The 25546-nt window shown below is 42.0% G+C and overlaps 1 protein-coding gene across 3 annotated transcripts; it reads left to right on the top strand.

Moving 5' to 3' along the window:
- Positions 1-3310: 3310 nt before the first annotated feature.
- LOC124875784 (dnaJ homolog subfamily C member 7-like) lies at positions 3311-21780 on the top strand. Of its 3 annotated transcripts, none has more exons than XM_047378193.1 (14): positions 3311-3440; positions 7926-8014; positions 8230-8354; positions 10688-10801; positions 10995-11066; positions 11160-11278; positions 12525-12678; positions 13716-13880; positions 14036-14127; positions 14223-14296; positions 14378-14524; positions 19579-19734; positions 21298-21372; positions 21466-21780. In XM_047378193.1, the coding sequence occupies exons 1-14, from the start codon at positions 3370-3372 to the stop codon at positions 21501-21503; spliced, it is 1491 nt and encodes a 496-aa protein (XP_047234149.1). In that variant the 5' UTR covers positions 3311-3369; the 3' UTR covers positions 21504-21780. The 3 variants fall into 3 exon arrangements, with proteins under 3 accessions (XP_047234149.1, XP_047234148.1, XP_047234150.1); XM_047378192.1 differs by having other exon boundaries at positions 10992-11066; XM_047378194.1 differs by having other exon boundaries at positions 3399-3446; positions 10992-11066.
- The last annotated feature ends 3766 nt before the right edge of the window (positions 21781-25546 follow it).

Genomic DNA, 25546 nt, shown 5'->3' with positions numbered 1-25546 from the left:
TTAACTTATAAATATGTCTTGTTTTTTAACACAGTTGTGCTTGTTCCGTCATATGGACACATCTGTTTTATTTTATCTCATTAACTGTTTCTTTATATTTTTTTACTGAGTTCATGTATTATTATAAGGACAAAGATTCTCAGCACATAATTAGTATCATTTTACATCTCATCATTATGACAGATTTCTTTAAGAAAACTTTTTTGTATGAATTTTATAGTGTGGAGCTAAAGAAATACAATTGTATGATCCAGGATACAGAGCTTCCCTTATATACATGCCAAAAAACACACTAAAATAACTAATTACCACCATTAAAGTATCAAGCAGCCAGCCTATGTGATGCTCAATATCAGTTCTGTTCTCAGATAATAGACTATATAACCAGCACTGATGGGAAGGTCACTTTAAAATCACTTTACATTGTCTCAACATTGCCATCTTGTGGTGTTTATTTGAAGGTGCGATACAAGACAACCAAACAGGGTCAAAATCATCGTTTCCTGCATTATTTTCTCTTTCATGCTTCATTGAACTGTATTGCAATAATATAGTTTTCATAATAGTAGACCTGTAAAAGAAAATAAAAAAAATCTTGTCTTAATCTGAACTGGTGCAATAAACTAAAATGTAAGTATCCATGTTAACCACAATGCTTTAAGATGACTTGATGCTTATAAAACTAAAATTATTTCTTATCAGAACTAACAACTGTGTGTGTTCAATTTCTAAATCAATTTGTCTCAATGGCATTTGTCTCAATTATAAGTATTTGCACCCCTAACAAGTCCATTAAAATGAATGTAGCTTAAGCATTTATTAATTCTGCTTTGCCTTTTTTTTAGATTTACCAGAGTATCAATGACCTTTTAGTCAGTAATCATTGACTTCCTGATTCCCTGGGGTGTGACTTTTACAAAACACAGAGAACTACTCGGCTAAACTGGCCTATATTGACAAAACAATTAATGGTTTAAAATTATTAGCATTGTGACAAACAAAAATAGATGAGAACTCAAGTTCATATTTCCACCACATGGGTAGCATGATAACGGATCCTAGCTTATCAGGAGCTCCACAAAATGTATGCAAGGTCCCTCAAAGATTCTCTATTTTACTCATCTATAATCTCAGTCTGGTAACTCCAAAGTACTCTTTTCCACCATCATTCATCTTAGATATTAGATCCAGATAATATCAATCAAATTAAATTCAGTTTCCATACTGCTCACAGTACTGAAACAGCTTTATTTAGGGTCACTAATGACCTGCTTAAAGTCCTTAGTGAGAAGTGAAGAGGAGCCATGCTGATCATGGCTTCCTATTTGAAAGGATATACAGGTCCTTCTCAAAATATTAGCATATTGTGATAAAGTTCATTATTTTCCATAATGTCATGATGAAAATTTAACATTCATATATTTTAGATTCATTGCACACTAACTGAAATATTTCAGGTATTTTATTGTCTTAATACGGATGATTTTGGCATACAGCTCATGAAAACTCAAAATTCCTATCTCACAAAATTAGCATATTTCATCCGACCAATAAAATAAAAGTGTTTTTAATACAAACAACGTCAACCTTCAAATAATCATGTACAGTTATGCACTCAATACTTGGTCGGGAATCCTTTGGCAGAAATGACTGCTTCAATGCGGCGTGGCATGGAGGCAATCAGCCTGTGACACTGCTGAGGTCTTATGGAGGCCCAGGATGCTTCGATAGCGGCCTTTAGCTCATCCAGAGTGTTGGGTCTTGAGTCTCTCAACGTTCTCTTCACAATATCCCACAGATTCTCTATGGGGTTCAGGTCAGGAGAGTTGGCAGGCCAATTGAGCACAGTGATACCATGGTCAGTAAACCATTTACCAGTGGTTTTGGCACTGTGAGCAGGTGCCAGGTCGTACTGAAAAATGAAATCTTCATCTCCATAAGCTTTTCAGCAGATGGAAGCATGAAGTGCTCCAAAATCTCCTGATAGCTAGCTGCATTGACCCTGCCCTTGATAAAACACAGTGGACCAACACCAGCAGCTGACACGGCAACCAGACCATCACTGACTGTGGGTACTTGACACTGGACTTCTGGCATTTTGGCATTTCCTTCTCCCCAGTCTTCCTCCAGACTCTGGCACCATGATTTCCGAATGACATGCAGAATTTGCTTTCATCCGAAAAAAGTACTTTGGACCACTGATCAACAGTCCAGTGCTGCTTCTCTGTAGCCCAGGTCAGGCGCTTCTGCCGCTGTTTCTGGTTCAAAAGTGGCTTGACCTGGGGAATGCGGCACCTGTAGCCCATTTCCTGCACACGCCTGTGCACGGTGGCTCTGGATGTTTCTACTCCAGACTCAGTCCACTGCTTCCGCAGGTCCCCCAAGGTCTGGAATCGGCCCTTCTCCACAATCTTCCTCAGGGTCCGGTCACCTCTTCTCGTTGTGCAGCGTTTTCTGCCACACCTTTTCCTTCCCACAGACTTCCCACTGAGGTGCCTTGATACAGCACTCTGGGAACAGCCTATTCATTCAGAAATGTCTTTCTGTGTCTTACCCTCTTGCTTGAGGGTGTCAATAGTGGCCTTCTGGACAGCAGTCAGGTCGGCAGTCTTACCCCATGATTGGGGTTTTGAGTGATGAACCAGGCTGGGAGTTTTAAAGGCCTCAGGAATCTTTTGCAGGTGTTTAGAGTTAACTCGTTTATTCAGATGATTAGGTTCATAGCTCGTTTAAAGACCCTTTTAATGATATGCTAATTTTGTGAGATAGGAATTTTTGGTTTTCATGAGCTGTATGCCAAAATCATCCGTATTAAGACAATAAAAGACCTGAAATATTTCAGTTAGTGTGCAATGAATCTAAAATATATGAATGTTAAATTTTCATCATGAAATTATGGAAAATAATTAACTTTATCACAATATGCTAATATTTTGAGAAGGACCTGTAGGAGAAAACTACGGGCTGTGCTGTTGCAAAATGGAAGTTGTACAAAGTATAAGCACCAGCTGGGGTACCCATAATCATGGTGGGAGCTGTCATTTAAAAATGTCTGTTAATATTACAATTTCAAATTGTAAGTATATATTTTATTTAAAACAATAAAGTAAAACAGTAATAGATGCTTCAAAAGAAGGAACAGAGGCCAAATTCTCCTATATAATTGCTGTTTGCAGTTATTACTTTACCGAAAGAGGAAAAATGGTTTGCGTTTAAATTACATTTATTAACATCTGGCCATACAACCTACAATGGCCAGTTTACATAAGTCTGGACCACTGACCTACTTTCAATGACCCATAAAGAAAAGCAAAAGCGGATGTGACGTCAACTCGGTGCAGCGCTCTTGCTTCGCATGTTCCAGAAAAGATGGCAGCTGTTGATATCGATATGCCGGTAGAAACAGAGCCCATGATCCGCTCGCAGGATGATCTGGAACGGTAAATGTGTGTTTTTAGTCGTCTTTCGTCGTGTTTAGAGTATAAAGGATGGATAACTGGCGTAAGCTGTCCTGATAATGATAGAAAGCTCAATAACATCATTGCGGTCTCTGTCGACGTGAGCTATCCGCGCTAGCTTACAGCGAACAGGCTAATGGTCTTTTTTTTTATTATTATTATTAAGCTTAAGCTTCAGTTTGATAGCTTTGCTTTAAAGCATTGTAGGACCAATTTCATATTTTAATTGAAGCGATGGAATTAGTTGACATGACCGCTAGTCCTTTAGACTTCTCGGTGCTGACCCGGTTTAGCACATGGTTAGCCACAGAAATGTTAGAAAATGTTTCATTTCTTGTTAAATCCCTTTGTCCACCCAGTAAGATTCCACACTGTGATATTCTTATTGGGTGGACAAACGGCTTTAGTGTTTTGTTTTTGTCCAAAATGTCTCGATAACGACTGTTGGGAAATGTAGCATGTTTTATCGAAGTCAGAGCTGTAACAAATATCTGTGAAAACGACTTAAAGACTTATTTATTTATGTATATTCCTACCTAATAGGGGACTCCGAACGACAATGAAGTGTTCTTTTGAGAAATCACATAACACTGCTTGTGTCTTTGTTACCTGTCTTATTTCTTGTGACTATTTTCTTCACATGAAGCTTCTTCATAAGAACATTACAGTTTCACTCACTGTTTGGAAACGACCCCATATTCTTTGCTACAGTGATTGGATGTTTGATTTGACAACGTTGATTTATGCAGGCAATACTTCAAGAAGAAGTTATTCAGAAAAAGTCAGATCTGATCTAATTAAAAACATAAACACAAACACAAACAAGCTGTTATCGTCATTGTCAGTTTAGGACACTAAGTTTTAACTGCATTTAAAGACAATAACTGACGTGATAACTGTGATGGCTTGTATTAAAAATAAGATGAATCAAACATCCTCACCACCTTTGAAGCAATGTCCATTGGAGATTTAAACGACTAATTTTCTAACGTCTTGTAGCAGCTAGTTTTGCTGCAGTCCTAACATCAGTTTGTACAACAAGCGGAAAAAAAATGGACATTTACTTTCCATTGTACCATTTCTGTTTCTGGACAATAACTGATGTGGCAGCTGTGACGGACATTATCACATGAACACAATAAATGTCTATTTAACTGATAAGAAATCTTGTTCTAAACTAACTTAACATTATGAGGAAAAAATATCAGGGTTTTTGGTCCATTTAAAACTGAAATGCTGGGAAACGGCATCTAAAAGACATCTGTAAGCAGATTTTCTACCCACATATCATACACTAAATTTGATCAGAAATACTTCCCACTCATTAGTAAGGTACTGCTTTAGCTTTTTTCTGACTTTATTTTGTTAAATTCCCTAAAACAATTGGAACTGTTATATTCTTCTGCCACGTGACAGAATTTTTATATGAATCATAAACAGTCTGACAGCTTTAAAAGCATTGACTCATAGGAGTTTTACACTGCTACTTTTTTTTTTACTTCCTGTAGCTGCTAACCTTGGCTTAGTGTTTGGACTAGCTCCTACGTAAACAGGAAAAACAAGTGGACATTGGGGTTCAGCTGTCATTTGTAGTTCTAGACCATAACTGGTGCATCAGCTGTGATGACATTTTATCACTTGAGCAAAATTAATATCCATGGAAGCTGTCATTCTACTAAACTAACTGATCTACAGGGGTTGGACAATGAAACTGAAACACCTGTCATTTTAGTGTGGGAGGTTTCATGGCTAAATTGGACCAGCCTGGTAGCCAGTCTTCATTGATTGCACATTGCACCAGTAAGAGCAGAGTGTGAAGGTTCAATTAGCAGGGTAAGAGCACAGTTTTGCTCAGAATATTGAAATGCACACAACATTATGGGTGACATACCAGAGTTCAAAAGAGGACAAATTGTTGGTGCACGTCTTGCTGGCACATCTGTGACCAAGACAGCAAGTCTTTGTGATGTATCAAGAGCCACGGTATCCAGGGTAATGTCAGCATACCACCAAGAAGGACGAACCACATCCAACAGGATTAACTGTGGACACAAGAGGAAGCTGTCTGAAAGGGATGTTCGGGTGCTAACTCGGATTGTATCCAAAAAAACATAAAACCACAGCTGCCCAAATCACGGCAGAATTAAATGTGCACCTCAACTCTCCTGTTTCCACCAGAACTGTCCGTCGGGAGCTCCACAGGGTCAATATACACGGCCGGGCTGCTATAGCCAAACCTTTGGTCACTCATGCCAATGCCAAACGTCGGTTTCAATGGTGCAAGGAGAGCAAATCTTGGGCTGTGGACAATGTGAAACATGTATTGTTCTCTGATGACTCCACCTTTACTGTTTTCCCCACATCCAGGAGAGTTACGGTGTGGAGAAGCCCCAAAGAAGCGTACCACCCAGACTGTTGCATGCCCAGAGTGAAGCATGGGGGTGGATCAGTGATGGTTTGGGCTGCCATATCATGGCATTCTCTTGGCCCAATACTTGTGCTAGATGGGCACGTCACTGCCAAGGACTACCGAACCATTCTTGAGGACCATGTGCATCCAATGGTTCAAACATTGTATCCTGAAGGCGGTGCCGTGTATCAGGATGACAATGCACCAATACACACAGCAAGACTGGTGAAAGATTGGTTTGATGAACATGAAAGTGAAGTTGAACATCTCCCATGGCCTGCACAGTCACCAGATCTAAATATTATTGAGCCACTTTGGGGTGTTTTGGAGGAGCGAGTCAGGAAATGTTTTCCTCCACCAGTATCACGTAGTGACCTGGCCACTATCCTGCAAGAAGAATGGCTTAAAATCCCTCTGACCACTGCGCAGGACTTGTATATGTCATTCTCAAGATGAATTGATGCTGTATTGGCCGCAAAAGGAGGCCCTACACCATATTAATAAATTATTGTGGTCTAAAACCAGGTGTTTCAGTTTCATTGTCCAACCCCTGTAGTTAAGCATGTTGAAGACAATACAAAATGATCCACGGTTATTTTTCTAGAATGGCTTATAGGAAAACAACACGTGGGCAAATTTAGCACCTACGTTGTATAAACTATAGATTAGCAGAAAGTAATTTCTGCTTCAGTGTCAAATTTTATCTCATCATGCCTGGCAACCATTAATGATAAAGCCATATTCGGAAACACAAATACCGAAACTGCTGAACAGTTGCTACAATAAGAACGCCCCTAAATCGTTGTCGTATGGCAAAATAATGTATAATAAAAACATAATAATAATAATAAAGCAATAATTTATAGGAGACTATTTGTTTGTCAGTAAAAAGGTTTAATGACACCTTTGTCATTTAGTGATGTTTCCTTATCTTTATTGCATAGTGAAGCCATCAAAACTATATAGAATTATGTATCAAACAAAAAATTGTGACATAATTCAGAACATCTTTTATATTTTTGATTCTTCAAAATATCACCCTTTTTGCTTTAAATACTGCTTTGCACTTGGCATTCTCTTGAAGAGCTTCCTGAGGTAGTCGCCTGAAATGGTTTTCCACAAGTCTTGAAGGAATTCCCAGAGCTGGTAATAAAAATTATGGACAACCATTGAATGAGAAGGTGTGTCCAAACCTTTGACTGGTTGTGGATAAATAAATATTAAAGATACATTAAGCAATTTTATTCAGATTCTGGATCAGAGTGGTGCATCTCTAGAGTAAGCCTAACAACTTTTTCTGCATCTATGCTACTTTTCCAGCAACAGTTTTACTGCCCACTCATGGCAGAGAGCATGTAAGCTGTTAGAGCTTAATGGTGGACGACGACCTATTTCATAGTAAAGCTCTCCAAGAAGCTTTTACAATACAAAGATAAGCAGCTTTTATGAAAATCAGATTGTTGCCTTTCACTTAGATAGTTGCCACTCCCATGTCCTTAAAATGTGCTATCAGGTACTATCAACCCTAATTCTGATCAGACCATGCCACATTACAGTCAGGTGGGGATATTGCTTCAATGGTTTAGCTCTTATCATTCACTTATTGCTACTGGGGTAAATTGTGACTAAAAGTGAGGCAAATTATGCCACTTAATGCAAGAGGGCAGCTGCAGATTCCTGTTTGATTTTCATTCCAACACCTGGTTCTGGTTTTGCTACTAGGACAGCACTAGTTGAGTTTCATAGCTATGTTTAGTCCTGGACTGTGTGTACTCTCCTCTCCCCCGATGTCCCAGTTTCAGGAATAAAGCAGCAAAGCAGAATATTTTAAAATACTCAAACTCTGCCACATCTGTAGGATAAATCCAAATATCCTCCTGTACTAGTTTTAAAATAATCTCTGTTTGTGGTCTACAGTCTCATTTTTTTTTTTGTACCAAGGTTACCTGCTCCCTTTTCATTCTGCTTTATTGCAGAGTAGTTTTGATTGATCTGTTTGTATCTACTTTACATATTCCTTCTTGTTTGACTTTGAATTATGTTTGTTTTCTCTCTAGTGAGGCTGAAGGCTTCAAAGAGCAAGGGAATGCATACTACAGCAAGAAAGATTACTCTGAAGCGTTCAACTATTACACCAAGGCCATCGGTGAGATTGGAGCTAATTGCTGGAATCACTATTATTTTTATTCAAGCAACCCTATGCTCTCCTCATGCTCTTCTGCTGAGAAATAATTAATCTGTTTTTGTCACACCTTTTCTTTGCAAATTTTCAGTTTGATAGTAAAAACCAGGTCCGATTTTGTTTGTAAATGTAGCTTTAATCTTATTTTTTCTCTTTTTCTTTTACTTTAAAACCCATAGATGCATGTCCCAGAAATGCCAGTTACTATGGCAACAGGGCGGCCACCCTCATGATGCTCAGTCGCTTTCGAGAAGCCCTCGAAGACTCCCAGCAGGCCGTGCGTCTGGATGATGGTTTCATGAAGGTCAGTTGTTGTAAAATTCTAACTGCTAAGTTTAGTTTTAGTTAAACTTTATTAATTTTTATTCATGTCTAATTTTAGTTGACTAAATTGTTCTACGTTTATTCAGCTAACTTTATTATAATATAGTTCACTGAAATATGAATTTCTAGAGGGATTCCTTTTTGGTTGTTCTTGTACAGGTCCTTCTCAAAAAATTAGCATATTGTGATAAAGTTCATTATTTTCCATAATGTCATGATGAAAATTTAACATTCATATATTTTAGATTCATTGCACACTAACTGAAATATTTCAGGTCTTTTATTGTCTTAATACAGATGATTTTGGCATACAGCTCATGAAAACCCAAAATTCCTATCTCACAAAATTAGCATATCATTAAAAGGGTCTCTAAACGAGCTATGAACCTAATCATCTGAATCAACGAGTTAACTCTAAACACCTGCAAAAGATTCCTGAGGCCTTTAAAACTCCCAGCCTGGTTCATCACTCAAAACCCCAATCATGGGTAAGACTACCGACCTGACTGCTGTCCAGAAGGCCACTATTGACACCCTCAAGCAAGAGGGTAAGACACAGAAAGAAATTTCTGAATGAATAGACTGTTCCCAGAGTGCTGTATCAAGGCACCTCAGTGGGAAGTCTGTGGGAAGGAAAAAGTGTGGCAGAAAACGCTGCACAACGAGAAGAGGTGACCGGACCCTGAGGAAGATTGTGGAGAAGGGCCGATTCCAGACCTTGGGGGACCTGCAGAAGCAGTGGACTGAGTCTGGAGTAGAAACATCCAGAGCCACCGTGCACAGGCGTGTGCAGGAAATGGGCTATAGGTGCCGCATTCCCCAGACCTGGGCTACAGAGAAGCAGCACTGGACTGTTGCTCAGTGGTCCAAAGTACTTTTTTCGGATGAAAGCAAATTCTGCATGTCATTCGGAAATCAATGTGCCAGAGTCTGGAGGAAGACTGGGGAGAAGGAAATGCCAAAATGCCAGAAGTCCAGTGTCAAGTACCCACAGTCAGTGATGGTCTGGGGTGCCGTGTCAGCTGCTGGTGTTGGTCCACTGTGTTTTATCAAGGGCACGGTCAATGCAGCTAGCTATCAGGAGATTTTGGAGCACTTCATGCTTCCATCTGCTGAAAAGCTTTATGGAGATGAAGATTTCATTTTTCGGCACCACCTGGCACCTGCTCACAGTGCCAAAACCACTGGTAAATGGTTTACTGACCATGGTATCACTGTGCTCAATTGGCCTGCCAACTCTCCTGACCTGAACCCCATAGAGAATCTGTGGGATATTGTGAAGAGAACGTTGAGAGACTCAAGACCCAACACTCTGGATGAGCTAAAGGCCGCTATCGAAGCATCCTGGGCCTCCATAAGACCTCAGCAGTGTCACAGGCTGATTGCCTCCATGCCACGCCGCATTGAAGCAGTCATTTCTGCAAAAGGATTCCCGACCAAGTATTGAGTGCATAACTGTACATGATTATTTGAAGGTTGACGTTTTTTGTATTAAAAACACTTTTCTTTTATTGGTCGGATGAAATATGCTAATTTTGTGAGATAGGAATTTTGGGTTTTCATGAGCTGTATGCCAAAATCATCCGTATTAAGACAATAAAAGACCTGAAATATTTCAGTTAGTGTGCAATGAATCTAAAATATATGAATATTAAATTTTCATCATTACATTATAGAAAATAATGAACTTTATCACAATATGCTAATTTTTTGAGAAGGACCTGTATCTTTTAAAGAAAATAATTTCTTTAGACCCAAGTTAAATTTTTACTCAGAATGAATTGGAGGTTGTTGTTTTTTCCTGCACTCAGACACAGGTTAGATGTTATTTGAAGAGAGTTTATTAGAAATCCCTTGTTTTTTGTTATTTGTCAAAACAGTGCCTATAGAGGAACAAACTGAAACTTCAAGTTGGCCTTTTTATCATTTCAAAAATTAAAATAATCAGATTTAGATCCGTGTATATGTAACATTACCTTGAGTCCTGTTCTCCTTTGACACTAAGTGGATTTAGGAAATGTTAACACTTCTCTCACAAGTACCATGTTACAGCTGAACATTTCAGGTAATTTATTTCCTACTCCTGAAGAGAACTAAGTCTCATTGGCTAATTTCCCAACTTGTTCCACCTTTCCACAGCTTAAAAACCTGATTGGATTTTATCTTCCTCACACATTTCTGTCTCGTTTTTATTAGCTAACAAAGTTGGCAACAGAGACGGAATATCTCCGTTGTTGTCTACTGTGTATATTTGTAATTAGCAGAAATGTTCTACACGGTTATATTCTAAGCTGTGCTCCGTTTTCAACACAGGGGCATCTGCGCGAGGGCAAGTGTCACATGTCTCTGGGAAACGCCATGGCCGCCAGCCGCTGCTTTCAGAAGGTTCTGGAGTTGGATCCAAACATCAGAGAGGCCAAACAGGAGGTGGAAGCTTTATTAAAACCTTACATTTTAAAAAAAGCATTAAATTGATCTGCGAGTTGAACACAGATTTACAACTATTTAATTGAAGTGAAGTATTTTTTTGACTTGAATAGATTGATTTTATGTTTAGTTTAAGAGAATCCTCTGCTTTTATTTTGAAAATGAACGTAATTATTCTCTTTTGTTTTAGAAGAAGAATGCAGCTTTACTGCTGGAATATGAGAAAATGGCTGATTTTAGCTTTGAAAAACGGGATTTCAGAAAGGTGACTGACTTTTCTGAACGCCACCCCGCTGTAATTATTCCTCATGTGTGATTAGTGCAGTAAGGCTCATGTTTCCATGTTCTCCTGATCCAGGTGGTGTACTGCATGGATCGAGCCTTAGCTTTGGCCCCTGTCTGCCACCGCTTTAAAATCAACAAGGCAGAGTGCCTTGCTCTGCTCGGACGCTATCCTGAGGCTCAGTCTGTGGCAAGGTGAGATCTGCTTACCTTTTTATACAAAATCACTAATGCCCCACCTCCAGCCGTCAGTGTAGTGTGCTGTGCTGCTATTAAAGTAATCTCGGTGAAATGATCAAAAATAAATAGAAAATAAAAAAATGAATGAACTAAATACTAATAACTTTTGTATTATTGTATATGCAAGGTTGTCTTATATATGTTTTTATGTATAAAATGATCCATTGGGATAGTAATCTGGACCACAGCCCAGCCAGGCTCAGCGGTTCTGATGTGATAGAGGGTGCGTCAGGAGAAGTGGTGAGGAGTAATGTCTGGACTGGTGAAGCCTCAAAATGTAGCTAAAGACTTTACAATTTTGGGCTTTATGAGGAGGTTTTTGTCTCAGTCATGTCAATAAGGACAAGGACTTTAAAGTGCAAAACCGCCGACTCCTGACCGCAGTGAAGTTAGTTTTCGGTTGGATATCGCGTTTTCATACTCCAGATTCTGCAGGCTCATCCTCCCGTTTGATCCGATGTAGGCAGACCGATCATGGGCAGCTACTTTCTGCCTGCTCCCTTCTCCTGCAGACGCTGGTTCTCTTAAGGACCCTCAATAAATTTCCAAACCAAACACGCTGTTTCATAGTGGTATTGCTTTGTGTGTTTTGGAGAAAATATTTGTGCATCTGAACAGTTGATTTTATTGTTAATAAAGAAAGCACCCCACCTGCATGTGATTCAGAAAGCTGATGTGTCCTTTTTCTTTTCTTTCCGCCTTCAGGCATGGCTTATGATTTGTAAATAGTAAATGTATATTTCAGTATGACCTGCTCCAGCCATTGTGGTCCTTAAAATTATTGAAATCACTCTTGAGTTTTATTAACTATGCTCTGCACTACCTCAGCGAAAACCTTCTCACTTCTCCTCCTCCCACAGCCAATCAGTGAACAGCAGTCTGTTCACGTCTCATGTAGTCCCTACTCAGCCCTGGTCGCACCTGCTCAGGAGCAGGGACCAAAAAAGTAGGTACTGGTACGGAAAAAACATTAATGGAAATGCTTGCAAAGCAAGCCGAGCAGAGTCAAGTAGGGCCAAATCGATCCAGTGGAAAAGGGGCATAAACTGTGTAATTACTCGGTCACTGCCATGCCCTTTTTTAGTTCTTCTGTTGTTTAATGAATGATTAAAAGTAGATTCAATGTTTTTTTTCTGTAGAAGAAAGGAGCTTGATTTCCAGTGTCTTTTAAGCTGGATGTTTAAATATCTTTCTTCTTTAGTGACATTCTGAGGATGGACTCGACCAATGCAGATGCGTTGTATGTCCGGGGCTTGTGCCTGTATTATGAGGACTGCATTGATAAAGCAGTACAGTTCTTCGTCCAGGCTCTGCGAATGGCACCAGATCATGAAAAGGCCCGACTAGCCTGCAGGGTAACCTATTCCCTTTGTCTGTTTTTATAACTTTCATGTGATACTTTATTGTACTGTGCTGTATTTTCCTGTGCTGTAGCTCTAAGGCTGCTCCAGATTTAGTTCGCATACTGTAGATTAGTAAACATTTAGTTTAAACTTGAATTGGGTTGATTTCTGGTTAAGATACAGGTTTCTTTCCAAAAGAGTTTAAAGATCTATTTGAAATGTTTGAGTTAAAGGTAGTTATTTAGGATTGGAGCAAAAATTAAAACCAATTTCATAAAATGTTGGTTTTCGCACAACAGTGCAGCTTTATACACTTGAAGTATGACTCCTGTCATATTAAAATAAATTTAGTGTATCTTTTACTTTTACCTGGTTTCAATCTAACTCTCATGGTTCCTACTCGCACTGAAAACGTATTTTAATTTGGTTAAAGTGTTTTGCTTCTCTGGATAAGCTTGAAGAAAGAAAATTGTATTTTCTCTGTGGTAAAATATTCGTTTTTCCAGACTTTGTTCTCTGTTCCATTGTCTAAATGTTGTATTTATCCCTCTCTCTGCCTGTCATCCATTCATTTGTTTGTCTAACCATCTATCAGTCCATCTGCTTGTCCGTTTACCCCAAACCCTTTTGTCTAAAAGTCCATCTGTTTGTTTGTTGACCGGTGGGTCTCTCCATTTCTTCGTCCATCAACCTGTCCACCCACACTTCTGTCAATTTCTTTGTCCATTCAGACCTTTTTCTCTAACATCCGTCTGTTGATTTGTTTACCCATCTATCTGTCCATCTATCCATCTTTCTTTGTCCTTCCAGGTATCTAGCCATTTATCTGTCCAATTTATGGTTTTATATAGCTTTGCATTTAAGGTTTGACCTATTTAGAAATACCTACAGTGTGTTCATACTGAACTGTTGTGTTTATACTATAGAAATGGGTCAAGTGTCCTGAGAACTCTGCTGATATAAGTCTGAAAGAGTCCTGAAGAATGAGCGGGAACTCTGATCTTCATAAAGAGAGACATGAGTGTTTTTTTTTTGTTTTTTTTTATCAGAATGCCAAAGCTCTAAAAGCCAAGAAAGAGGAGGGCAATCAGGCATTTAAGAACTGCAACTACGAAGCTGCCTACCTGCTGTATACCGAAGCGCTGGCGATAGACCCCAACAACATCAAGACCAACGCTAAACTCTACTGCAACAGAGCCACTGCAGGAGCAAAGGTACATGGCAACAAGTTGGCTTAGCAAAACACAGTTTATTATTCCACTGGCTGTAAAACTGAACGGCTGTGCAGGAGGCGTTAAGAAATATCTAGAAGTATTAATATTAGCTTTATGCTTCTGGTCAGCTCACTAACCGATTAACCTACCAACAGCTGAAAAAACTAAACCAAGCCATTGAAGACTGTACCAGTGCAATCAAGCTAGATGACACGTACATCAAGGCCTACTTAAGAAGAGCTCAGTGGTATGTCATGCAGCCTTTTCAAGTCGATTTGTCCCACTTTGTGTTCTGTTGTTTAGCATAGTGCAGTTTTTCCACTCATTCTGTGACACTTGTAGCTACATGGACACAGAGCAGTACGAAGAGGCTGTACGGGACTATGAAAAAGTTTACCAGACTGAAAAAACCTCAGGTATGCTGCTGCATTGGTTGTCTCCCAGGTAGCTGCGATAAATGACTTGCTGGTTTACACACTTTCCTGCTGCACTTTCAGATCACAAACATCTGCTGAAGACGGCACAGATGGAGCTGAAGAAGAGCAAAAGGAAAGATTACTACAAGGTGCTGGGAGTCGGCAAGAACGCCACAGAGGACGAGATAAAAAAGGCGTACCGCAAGCGGGCCCTCATGCACCACCCGGGTATCTCTCTGGCTCCTGTTGCACACCAATTACCAGTTTATAGTGCTTGGCAAAGTACTCATAACTCTAGAAAAATATTGCATGGTTTTAAGTTTTTTACAAGAAAATCTGGAGTTTGCATTACATTAATCCACCTGATTCAATAGATTGTAGAGGCACATTTCTCCACAATTACAGCTGCAAGTCATTTGGTGTTTGTCTCCACCAGCTTCGCACATCCATAGACTGAAATATCTGCCCATTCTTTGAAAGGTAGCTAAAGCTCAGTCAGATTGAATGGAGAGTGTCTCTGAACACCACTTTATAAGTCTTGCTACAGATCCTCTATTAGTTTAGTTTAGATCTGGACTTTTTATAAGACTGTTCAAACATATTAATATGCTTTGGTCCAAGCCAACACCATGTAGCTCACCCGGTGTAATTAGGGGGGTGTCCTGCTGGAAGAGGATTCACTGCCCCACTCACAAGACTTGTGCGTCCTCTAACAGACCTGACCAGCCTTCCTGTCCCTGGTGGGAAACAAAACTGTCGCCACAGCATGGTGCTGCCCTACATCATGTTTACCTCTATGAAATGCAGTGTTGGTGTTCTGCTTCACACAGTGCTTTGCATGAAGGCCAAAACAATCAATCTTGGTCAGATCTCACCAGTGCATCTTCTTTCACATGTTTACTGTCCTCTTGATTGTTTGCAAAATTTAAATAGGACTTTTTTGGCTTTCTTTTAACAACTCAGCAATCTTGCATCCCTTCTTTACAGGCCAAGAACATACTTTGTAAGAGTTCAAATGGAGACCTCCTAGGAAGGGCTGCACGGTGGCGCAGTTGGTAGCACTGTTGCCTTGCAGCAAGAAGGTCCTAGGTTTGATTCCTGGCCTGGGGTCTTTCTGCATGGAGTTTGCATGTTCTCCCCGTGCATGCGTGGGTTCTCACCGGGTACTCCGGCTTCCTCCCACAGTCCAAAGACATGCCTGTTAGGTTAATTGGTAACTCTAAATTTCCCTTAGGTGTATGAATGAGTGTGTGCATGGTTGTATGTATGTTGCCCTGTGATGGACTGGCGACCTGTCCAGGGTGTACCCTGCCTCTCGCCCATAGACTGCTGGAGATAGGCACCAGCTCCCCTGCGACCCACTATGGAATAAGCGGTAGAAAATGACTGACTGACTGACCTCCTAGGAAGTCTTTGGAGTTCTCTCAGTTACATTCAATTCAAAACTACTTTATTAATCCCAAAGGGAAATTAAATGTTGTAGCTGATATTATGCAGGTTTCTTCAAAGATCTGTTGTAGATGCTGATGGCTGTGGGCAGGAAGGATCTCCTGTGGCAGTCTGTCTTGCAGCAGATCTGAAGAAGCCTCTGACTGTTATTGTACGACAGTCTGATGAAGAGGATGCTCCGGGTTCTCCATTATGTTCTTCATTTTATGAAGAGTCCTTCTTTGCACAACGATCTCCAGAGGAGACTCCAGAACAGAGCCAGCCTTCTAGATCAGCTTGTTGAGCTTTTTTTAGCCCCTAGCTCTGATGCTGCTACCCTATCAGATCATTGTGGAAGAGATCACACTCTCCACAACAGACTTGGAGAAGATATGCAACATCTTGATGCAAACACTGAAGGACCTAAGCTTAAAAAAATACAGTCTGCTCTGTCCCTTCTTGTAGACAGTTTTACAGTTGCATCACCACTCCAGTCTGTTGTCCGGGTGAACAACGTGGTATTTATACTCCACCACCTCCACTTCTTCTTCCATAATGGGAATAGTTTTTGACTTATTCCTGTTTCTCTTAAATTCTTCAATCATCTCCTTTGTTTTATTAACATTCAAAATGAGATGATTGTTTCCACACCATGCCACAAAGCGGTCCACCACCTTCCTGTACTCAGCTTCTTGTCCATCTCTGATCCACCCCACGACTGCAGAATCATCCGAGTATTTCTGCACATGACAGGAGTCTGTCTTGTGCTGGAAGTCTAAGGTGTACAAAGTGAAAAGGAATGGTGAGAGTACAGTCCCCTGTGGTGCTCCTGACTATCTGATTTGACAAACAGCCCTTCAGTCTCACAAACTGTAGTCTGTTTGTCAAGTAATCTTTGATCCGGAAGATTGTTGAGGTCTCCACCTGAATCTTCTGGAGTTTCTGATAAAGCAAATCAGTTTGAATTCACAGTGCTGCTGGCTTTGTCCAGATGACAGTGGGTTTGTTGAAACAGGTGTATGACCTGTTGGCCCATCTGAGTAAGCAAACAAAGTTTGCTTACTCAGATGGGCCAACAGGAGTGTCTCTAGGGCCTTTGTGATGTGGGATGTCAGGGCAAAAGGTCTATAGTCATTGAGGACTGATGGGTGAGTTTTGTTTGGTACCGGAACAAGACAGGAGGTCTTCAACAACACTGGAACCTTCTTTTAGACCAGGCTGTGGTTGAAGAGGTGCTGCAAAATCCCACAGAGCTGCTCTGCAAAGGCCTTCAGGATTCTAGGGCTGACTCGATCTGGACCTACAGCCTCATTCCAGTTCCAGTTGCCTCTTCACCTGACTTCTTGAGACACATAGGTGGAAGGTGGAGGCAAATGGAGCATCAGCATCTTCTAATGTGGTTGAAGGAAAACATGTAGAAGCAGGAGGATCCATGTTGTGTAGTATAAAACATTTGAGGTGTGACAGGAAAGGTGTGGGTCAAAGCAGCGTGGGATGTCTGATTGGCTGTGAGCAGGAGAGAAGGATGCTGAGATTGTTTCTGAACTGAACCTATTGAAGAATGTGTTAAGTTCATTTAGTTCAACGAAGTGTGGCAGAGTGTGAAGCATGGGTAAAATCCTTCGGTTATCGCCACAAATGCATTGGTGTGTTGTGTCTGTAGCTTAGCAACACCTAAGTTGATGACATCACATGCACTGTCGGCAACAGCGTATAGTGGAACGTAAGCCATTAGCCACACTGCTAATCCACCTCGTTTGCATTTGCTGCTCCTCTTTAAATCTCTGTCTGCTCGTATGGTCAGACAGCCTGGCAGAGCAATGCTAGAGTCTGGAATATTTCTCCGACACCACACAAAAAAAAATGTTCACCCAGAATTTGTATCAAAAACTAGAACAGAATGATGTAATGTCATTCTTGCAACTCTGGTAGAGAGAACCAGTTTCTCTGTTCCTGCAGAGTATGTATTGGCCTTTAGGTAGATGGCCATAACTTGGTAGATGTTCAAAGTTTGGGATGCTGTTATATAACTTAACCCTGCTTTAAAAGTCTCCATAATTTTCTGCCTTGTCTGTCTTCCTGTTCCCTTGATCTTCATGATGCTGCTTGTTCACTAATGTTATCTAACAGACCCCAGGATTTATCCAGAGATTAAATTACACATAGGTGGAGTCTGTTTATCAATCAGATGACTTCTGAAGGCAGTTGGCGTCACTGGATTTTTATTTCAAAGTATCCTGGTAAAATTGGCTAAATGCAAATGCATGCTGCTTTTTTCAAATTGTTACAGTGGAAAGAACGTTTACCCATGCATAATTTTCCTTTCATATCAGTCATGCACTAATTTGCGTTGGCCTATCAAAAAGTCACCTAGGAATGAATACTCTTTGAAGACAGACTATTACAGATATGGATTAATTTCTAGGTAAATACACTGCTCCAAAAAATAAAGGGAACACTTAAACAACACAATATAACTCCAAGTAAATCAAACTTCTGTGAAATCAAACTGTCCACTTAGGAAGCAACACTGATTGACAATTAATTTCACTGCTGTTGTGCAAATGAAATAGACAACAGGGGGAAATCTTTGGCAATTAGCAAGACACACTCAATAAAGGAGTGGTTCTGCAGGTGGGGACCACAGACCTCTTCTCAGTACCTATGCTTTCTGGCTGATGTTTTGGTCACTTTTGAATGTTGGTGGTGCTTTCACACTCGTGGTAGCATGAGACGGACTCTACAACCCACACAGGTGGCTCAGGTAGTGCAGCTCATCCAGGATGGCACATCAACAGGAGGAGCACTGCCTGCAAAAGGACCTCCAGCAGGCCACAAATGTGCATGTGTCTGCACAAACGGTTAGAAACTGACTCCATGAGGATGGTATGAGGGCCCAACGTCCACAAATGGGGGTTGTGCTCACAGCCCAACACTGTGCAGGATGCTTGACATTTGCCAGAGAACACCATGGCAAATTCACCACTGGAGCCCTGTGCTCTTCACAGATGAAAGCAGGTTCACACTGAGCACATGTGACAGACGTGACAGAGTCTGGAGACACCGTGGAGAGCGATCTGCTGCCTGCAACATCCTTCAGCATGACCGGTTTGGCAGTGGGTCAGTAATGGTGTGGGGTGACATTTCTTTGAAGGGCTGCATGGCCCTCCATGTGCTCACCAGAGGTAGCCTGACTGCCATTAGGTACCAAGATGAGATCCTCAGACCCCTTGTGAGACCATATGCTGGTGCGGTTGGCCCTGGGTTCCTCCTAATGCAGGACAATGCTAGACCTCATGTGGCTGGAGTGTGTCTGCAGGTCCTACAAGATGAAGACATTGAAGCTATGGACTGGCCCGCTCGTTCCCCAGACCTGAATCCGATTGAGCACATCGGGGACATCATGTCTCGCTCCATCCACCAACGTGACGTTGCACTACAGACTGTCCAGGAGTTGGTGGATGCTTTAGTCCAGGTCTGGGAGAAGATCCTTCAGGAGACCATCCGCCATCTCATCAGGAGCATGCCCAGGCGTTGTAGGGAGGTCATACAGGCAGGTGGAGGCCACACACAATACTGAGCCTCATTTTGACTTGTTTTAAGGACATTACATCAAAGTTGGATCAGCCTGTAGTGTGTTTTTCCACTTTAATTTTGTGTGTGACTCCAAATCCAGGACTCCATTGGTTAATAAAGTTGATTTCCATTAATTTTTGTGTAATTTTATTGTCAACACATTCAACTTTGTACAGAACAAAGTATTCAATGAGAATATTTCATTCATTCAGATCTAGGATGTGTTATTTGAATGTTCCCTTTATTTTTTTGAGCAGTGTATATTTATTATCTTGCAGACCGCCACAGCGCAGCAACTCCAGAGGTGCAGAAAGAGGAGGAGAAGAAGTTCAAGGAAGTAGGGGAGGCGTTTACCGTCCTGTCTGATCCGAAGAAGAAAATGCGCTATGATAATGGGCATGACCTGGAGGATGACGGCAGCTTTGATGGAGGAGGTGAATGGTTTTTACACAAGGTTTTATATTTTTGTTAAATGTTGTCAGGATTGATATGAAGTCTAGAAGCCCATCAGATTATGGCACCATTTGGTTTGAGGCAGATATTTCAAAACGGCTTGCTGTCACAAAAAGCCAAACACTATTTTAGAGATCCAACGCTGTTTGAAACATATGGAGTTTGCTTTCATCATTTTTCAAATCTGGATAAGTAGTACAACTGAAAATCAAGTATGGATAAATAGTGAGCAAGTAAAGTTTATTTATATAGCACCTTTCACAGATAAAATTCACAAATAGAGTATAAACATGATTAAAATAAAACATAAAAGACAATGAGCAAATAAAAAGACACAAATAGTTCAAAACAAATACAATATTTAAAAAAATTCATAAAGAAAGACATGTTTAAAGAACAGTGTCTTCAGCTGCTGTTTTAACAATTCATGTCTTCACTCTGAAGACAAGGTGAAAACAAAGGAGGTCGAGGTGCAACAGGGGACCTGAGGGCTCAAATTGGATTATGTGGCTTTACCATTTCAGTAATAATATAGGGAGCTTGACCACATAGGGCCCTGACAGTCGGGATTTCTAAAATGAACTGATAATCAGTGCAAAGACATTCAAAAAAGGGGAACATGAGCTCCTAAGTTTGTTCCAGTGAATCATCTTGCAGCAGAGCTTTGGACAAGCTAAAGGCAGTTAAGGGCCTTTTTTGTTGATACATGTGAAAAGTGTGTGATAACATTCTTGACGAGAGAAAATAACATAAAATTTTATTTAAAAGTTCCTTTTAAATAAAAGTTAAGGACACTATACAAATCAAGCAGCAAAACTACTCCAAAACAGGATAAAGACAACAATAAAAGTTTTAAAGAAAAGGCAGTCAGAGTAAGCACCCCTGAACAGATGGGTTTTCTAGTTTAGAGTTAAAACAAAGAAAGACTAAGTATTGTTTGGATAATAGAGATTTGGTTCCTACAATCAGGATCTCAGTTGTGACTGTTCAGTTTAAGGAAGTTAGAGGTGAACCAATGTTTTATTTTAGATAAGCAGGAGGTTTAGGAAAGAGGGTGGGAGTGTGGAATTTGTCTTAACAAGAAAGATAGAGCTGGGTGTCATCCCCATAACAGTGAAAACGTGTTCAATTTTTAATCTTCGGAAGATATTGCAGAGAGGAAGAAGGTAAATAATAAAAAGTAGAGGTCCCAGGACAAAGCCCTGGGGCATACCAGTTGTGACAGGGGATGGATGGGAGCTAAAGAACTTAAGTTGAATGAGTTGAGAGCAGCCAGAAAGGTAAGAATGAAACCAGTCAAGGGGGGTGTGAGTTATGCCAATTGAAGATGATCTGTGGAGAGGGATGGAGTGGAAATTAAATAGAGGCTAACATACCTGACATGTTTCAATGGCGGAACCTCAGTCTTCATCAGAGTCTGACAAAGACTGAGGTTCCACTGTCGAAATATGTCAGATATGTTTTGACAACGTTGTATCTTTCTCATCTTGTTCAGTTAGAGAATCAACACCAATTCATCCTGTTATTTGTGTTCCTTCTTCTAGATTTTGATGCAAACAACATCTTCAGGGCTTTCTTTGGTGGCCACGGTGGAGGATTCAATTTCGATTCCAGCCCCGGTATGTTTTTATTTTTTATCAGATTTGGACAAACTTAAAACAGATAAGAATATTTACTGCCTCTTTACAAATAATCTTTCCTCTTTTTCACAGACTCAGGACCAGGAAATTTCTTTTTCCAGTTTGGTTAATGTGAAGAAGTGCGAGTGGAGAGAAATCCATCTCTGCAGTGTAGATAAACGTGGACCCAGTCACCTTGTGATACTCATACTCCTGAGTGTGTTGAAGTATCTGCCCACTGATCTTATAATTAGTGTTTTTTTTAAAATAATATTATTGCACCCAATTCTCAAATCACTCCCTGCGCTGATGCTGACAAACGCTGGAAAGAATAATTCATAGGTTTTGGTTATGAATTAACAACAAAAGCACTTCACTTTTGTAATAGTTGATGTTAGCATGTCGCAGTTTCCTTGTATTACACGTGATTGAGATTTTAAAACTGACTCAGGCTTTGTAAAGCTGGTCAGGGATGAGTGTGGGATGTTGGATTAGTTTTAAAAAAATACTACAAGTGTACATGTTTAAGTTTTTCCAAGGACATGCTGTCGTTGGAGCATCTCTCCTAGAGAAGTCATCTGGAAGCCAACACTGTTCCTGGGTTTTTAAATGGCTTTTTTGCCAAAACCTTTTTCCTTTTCATTTTTTTTTTTTTTTTTCATATTGCATCGTATATTTGACTGAGAATGTAATTCGGTATGTGTTCCCATGTTTTCTTTTTCTCCATTCTTCCCTCAGTCTGTTTATATTTATTGTACTGTATATCTTTACCTGAATGCAGCAAAAGGCCTGAGGACCTCGTCTTCCTTCTTTTTTCTTTGTTTTTAAGAAGCGAACCTTTAAGTGATTTCAGTCTTTGTCACTCTGACATTGCAATTTATTTTCTTTTTGAGGCAAGCCAAAATAAATGTTCCTCCTTTTTCATTCTCAGCAAACCACCCTTACCATCCACCCATCAGTCCTTCTGTCCCAGTTAAATTTAAGTGGTGCCTTATCAGGATTAGTTAAAGGTCACAGACCTAAACCTACAACAAAACAAACACTGTTTGAAATCACCCAAGTAGAGCATGTTTTAGTGTCTGTGGAAAAAAAAAGAAAAAATTTTCATGTCTTCATCCTGTTAAAAATGACAGACTAAAAGTTTGGTTTCATGCCATCAGTCACAATGCTCAGCTGTGATGTAATTTCCTTGCTGTGAACTTGTCTTTTGCACGTTTGTTCAGTGCAGCCGTTCCCCAACTTGTTCCACCTGTTTGGACAGGTGTTAACGGTAGGTTTAAGTCTATTTGCCATTAGTCTCTGTTTCATTTGGTAAAAATTTTTGTTTTCTTTTAAATTTTGAAATAAAGGCTTGTCTTTTACTGTAACTGGACGTTTTCCTTCAATTTCTCTGGTATTGATGGTTTAACAGTTGTGTTTTTGCAGATTTAAGAAACAAGAATATACACTTGTGTTCAAATACTATCTCCGTTTAAAATATAGTAAAGTTCAAAATACCATAATAGCTTTTAATTTTGTTGCCACAAATAAGCCGGAAAAACTGAACTAATATTTCACTGACCATTGAAAATACATGAGTTTGTCATAGGACTAAGTATTAAGGCATTCACGTTTCAAAAAAAAAAAAGCATGCCTTAGTGTCTGTTTTCCTAACCTAACCAGAGGATTCATATTTGAAGAACTTCAATGTAAAATTATTATTGTTACTATTATTAAGAAACAAAACATTGCAGAGAGAGAGGCAAAAAGCGCCGTCTTCCGCTTATCCGGGACCAGGTCGCGGGGGCAGCAGACTCAGCAGAGATGCCCAGACGTCCCTCTCTCCAGACACCTCCTCCAGTTCCTCCAGGGGGAGCCCAAGGCGTTCCCAGGCCAGCCGAGAGACATAGTCCCTCCAGCGTGTCCTGGGCCGTCCCCTGGGCCTCCTCCCGGTGGGACGTGCCTGGAACACCTCCCGAGGAAGGCGTCCAGGAGGCATCCGATATAGATGCCCGAGCCACTTCAACTGGCTCCTCTCGATGTGGAGGAGCAGCGGCTCTACTCCGAGCTCCTCCCGGATGGCCGAGCTCCTCACCCTATCTCTAAGGGAGTGCCCGGCCACCCTACGGAGGAAGCTCATTTCAGCCGCTTGTATCCGGGATCTCGTTCTTTCGGTCATGACCCAAAGTTCATGGCCATAGGTGAGGGTAGGAACGTAGACCGACCAGTAAATTGAGAGCTTTACTTTTCGGCTCAGCTCTCTTCACCACAACGGACCGGCACAGCGCCCCCATTACTGTGGCAGCCGCACCGATCCGTCTGTTGATCTCCCGCTCCATTCTTCCCTCACTCGTGAACAAGACCCCGAGATACTTAAACTCCTCCACTTGAGGCAAGAACTCCCCTCCAACCTGAAGAGGACAAGCCACCCTTTTCCGGTCGAGTACCATGGCCTCGGACTTGGAGGAGCTGATCCTCATCCCAGCCGCTTCACACTTGGCTGCGAACCGCCACAGCGCATGCTGTAGGTCTTGGCTAGAGGGGGCCAGCAGGACCACGGCATCTGCAAAAAGAAGAGACGAAATCCACTGGTCCCCAAACCCGACCCCCTCCGGCCCTTGGCTGCGTCTAGAAATCCTGTCCATAAAAGTTATGAACAGGACCGGTGACAAAGGGCAGCCCTGCCGGAGTCCAACATGCACCGGGAACAGGTCCGACTTAGTGCCGGCAATGCGGACCAAACTCCTGCTCCGCTCGTACAGGGACCGGATGGCCCCTAGTAAAGGGCCCCCGATTCCATACTCCTGAAGCACCCCCCACAGGGCATCACGAGGGACACAGTCGAATGCCTTCTCCAGGTCCACAAAACCCATGTGAACCGGTTGGGCAAACTCCCATGAACCCTCGAGCACCCTGTAGAGGGTATAGAGCTGGTCCAGTGTTCCACGGCCGGGACGAAAACCACACTGCTCCTCCTGAAGCCGAGGTTCAACTATCGGTCGGACTCTCCTCTCCAATACCCTGGTGTAGGCCTTACCAGGGAGGCTGAGGAGTGTGATCCCCCTGTAGTTGGAACACACCCTCCGGTCTCTCTTCTTATGAAGGGGGACCACCACCCCAGTCTGCCAGTCCAGAGGCACTGTCCCCGACCGCCACGCAATGTTGAAGAGACGTGTCAACCATGACAGCCCTACAACATCCAGAGACTTGAGGTACTCAGGGCGGATACGACAACAAAGTCGATCATCGACCTCCTGCCTAGGGTGTCCTGGTGCCAAGTCCACTGATGGACACCCTTATGTTTGAACATGGTGTTCGTTATGGACAATCCGTGACTAGCACAGAAGTCCAATAACAAAACACCACTCGGATTCAGATCGGGGAGGCCATTCCTCCTGATCACGCCTCTCCAGGTGTCACTGTCGTTCCCCACGTGGGCGTTGAAGTCCCCCAGCAGAATAATGGAGTCACCGGGAGGGGCACTATCCAGCACCCCCGACAGGGACGCCAAGAAGGCCGGGTACTCTGCACTGCCACTCGGCCCGTAGGCTGAAATGATAGTCAGAGACCTCTCCCCAACCCGAAGGCGCAGGGATACGACCCTCTCATCCACTGGGGTAAACCCCAACACGAGACGGCTGAGCTGGGGGGCAACAAGCAAACCCACCCCAGCCCGCCGCCTCTCCCCGTGGGCCACTCCAGAGTAGAACAGAGTCCAACCCCTCTCAAGGAGATGGGTTCCAGAGCCCACGCTGTGCGTGGAGGCGAGCCCGACTATTTCTAGTCGATATCTCTCGACCTCCCGCACAAGCTCAGGCTCCTTCCCCCCCAGCGAGGTGACATTCCACATCCCTAGAGCCAGCCTAAGCATCCGGGGATTGGGCCGCTGAGGTCTCCACCTTCGTCCGCCACCCAATCCTCTTTGCACCGGTCCCTCATGGTTCCCCCTGCAGGTGGTGGGCCCACTGGGGGATGGCCTCGCGTCTCTCGTTCAGGCTTGGCCCGACCGGGTCCCGCGAGGAGCAACCCGGCCACCAGGCGCTCTCCGACGAGTTCCGACCCCAGGCCTGGCTCCAGGGTGGGACCCCGGCTCCGCCGTACCGGGCAACGTCATGTGCCTCGATATTTTGTTCTTCATGAGGGATTCTTGAACCACTCTTTGTCTGACCCATCACCTAGAGCCTGTTTGCCATGG

The sequence above is a fragment of the Girardinichthys multiradiatus genome, chromosome 10 (genome assembly GCF_021462225.1).
Source record: "Girardinichthys multiradiatus isolate DD_20200921_A chromosome 10, DD_fGirMul_XY1, whole genome shotgun sequence".
Lineage (NCBI taxonomy): Eukaryota > Metazoa > Chordata > Actinopteri > Cyprinodontiformes > Goodeidae > Girardinichthys > Girardinichthys multiradiatus.
This window is presented reverse-complemented; position numbering and strand designations above follow the sequence as displayed.

Excerpts from the sequence above, each read along its gene's own strand:
- LOC124875784 (XM_047378192.1), top strand. The coding sequence starts at position 3,370 with ATGGCAGCTGTTGATATCGATATGCCGGTAGAAACAGAGCCCATGATC. Across the intron at positions 11,067-11,159 it reads AAAAACGGGATTTCAGAAAG|GTGGTGTACTGCATGGATCG; the intron begins GTGACTGACTTT and ends CTCCTGATCCAG. Across the intron at positions 12,679-13,715 it reads AGGCCCGACTAGCCTGCAGG|AATGCCAAAGCTCTAAAAGC; the intron begins GTAACCTATTCC and ends TTTTTTTATCAG.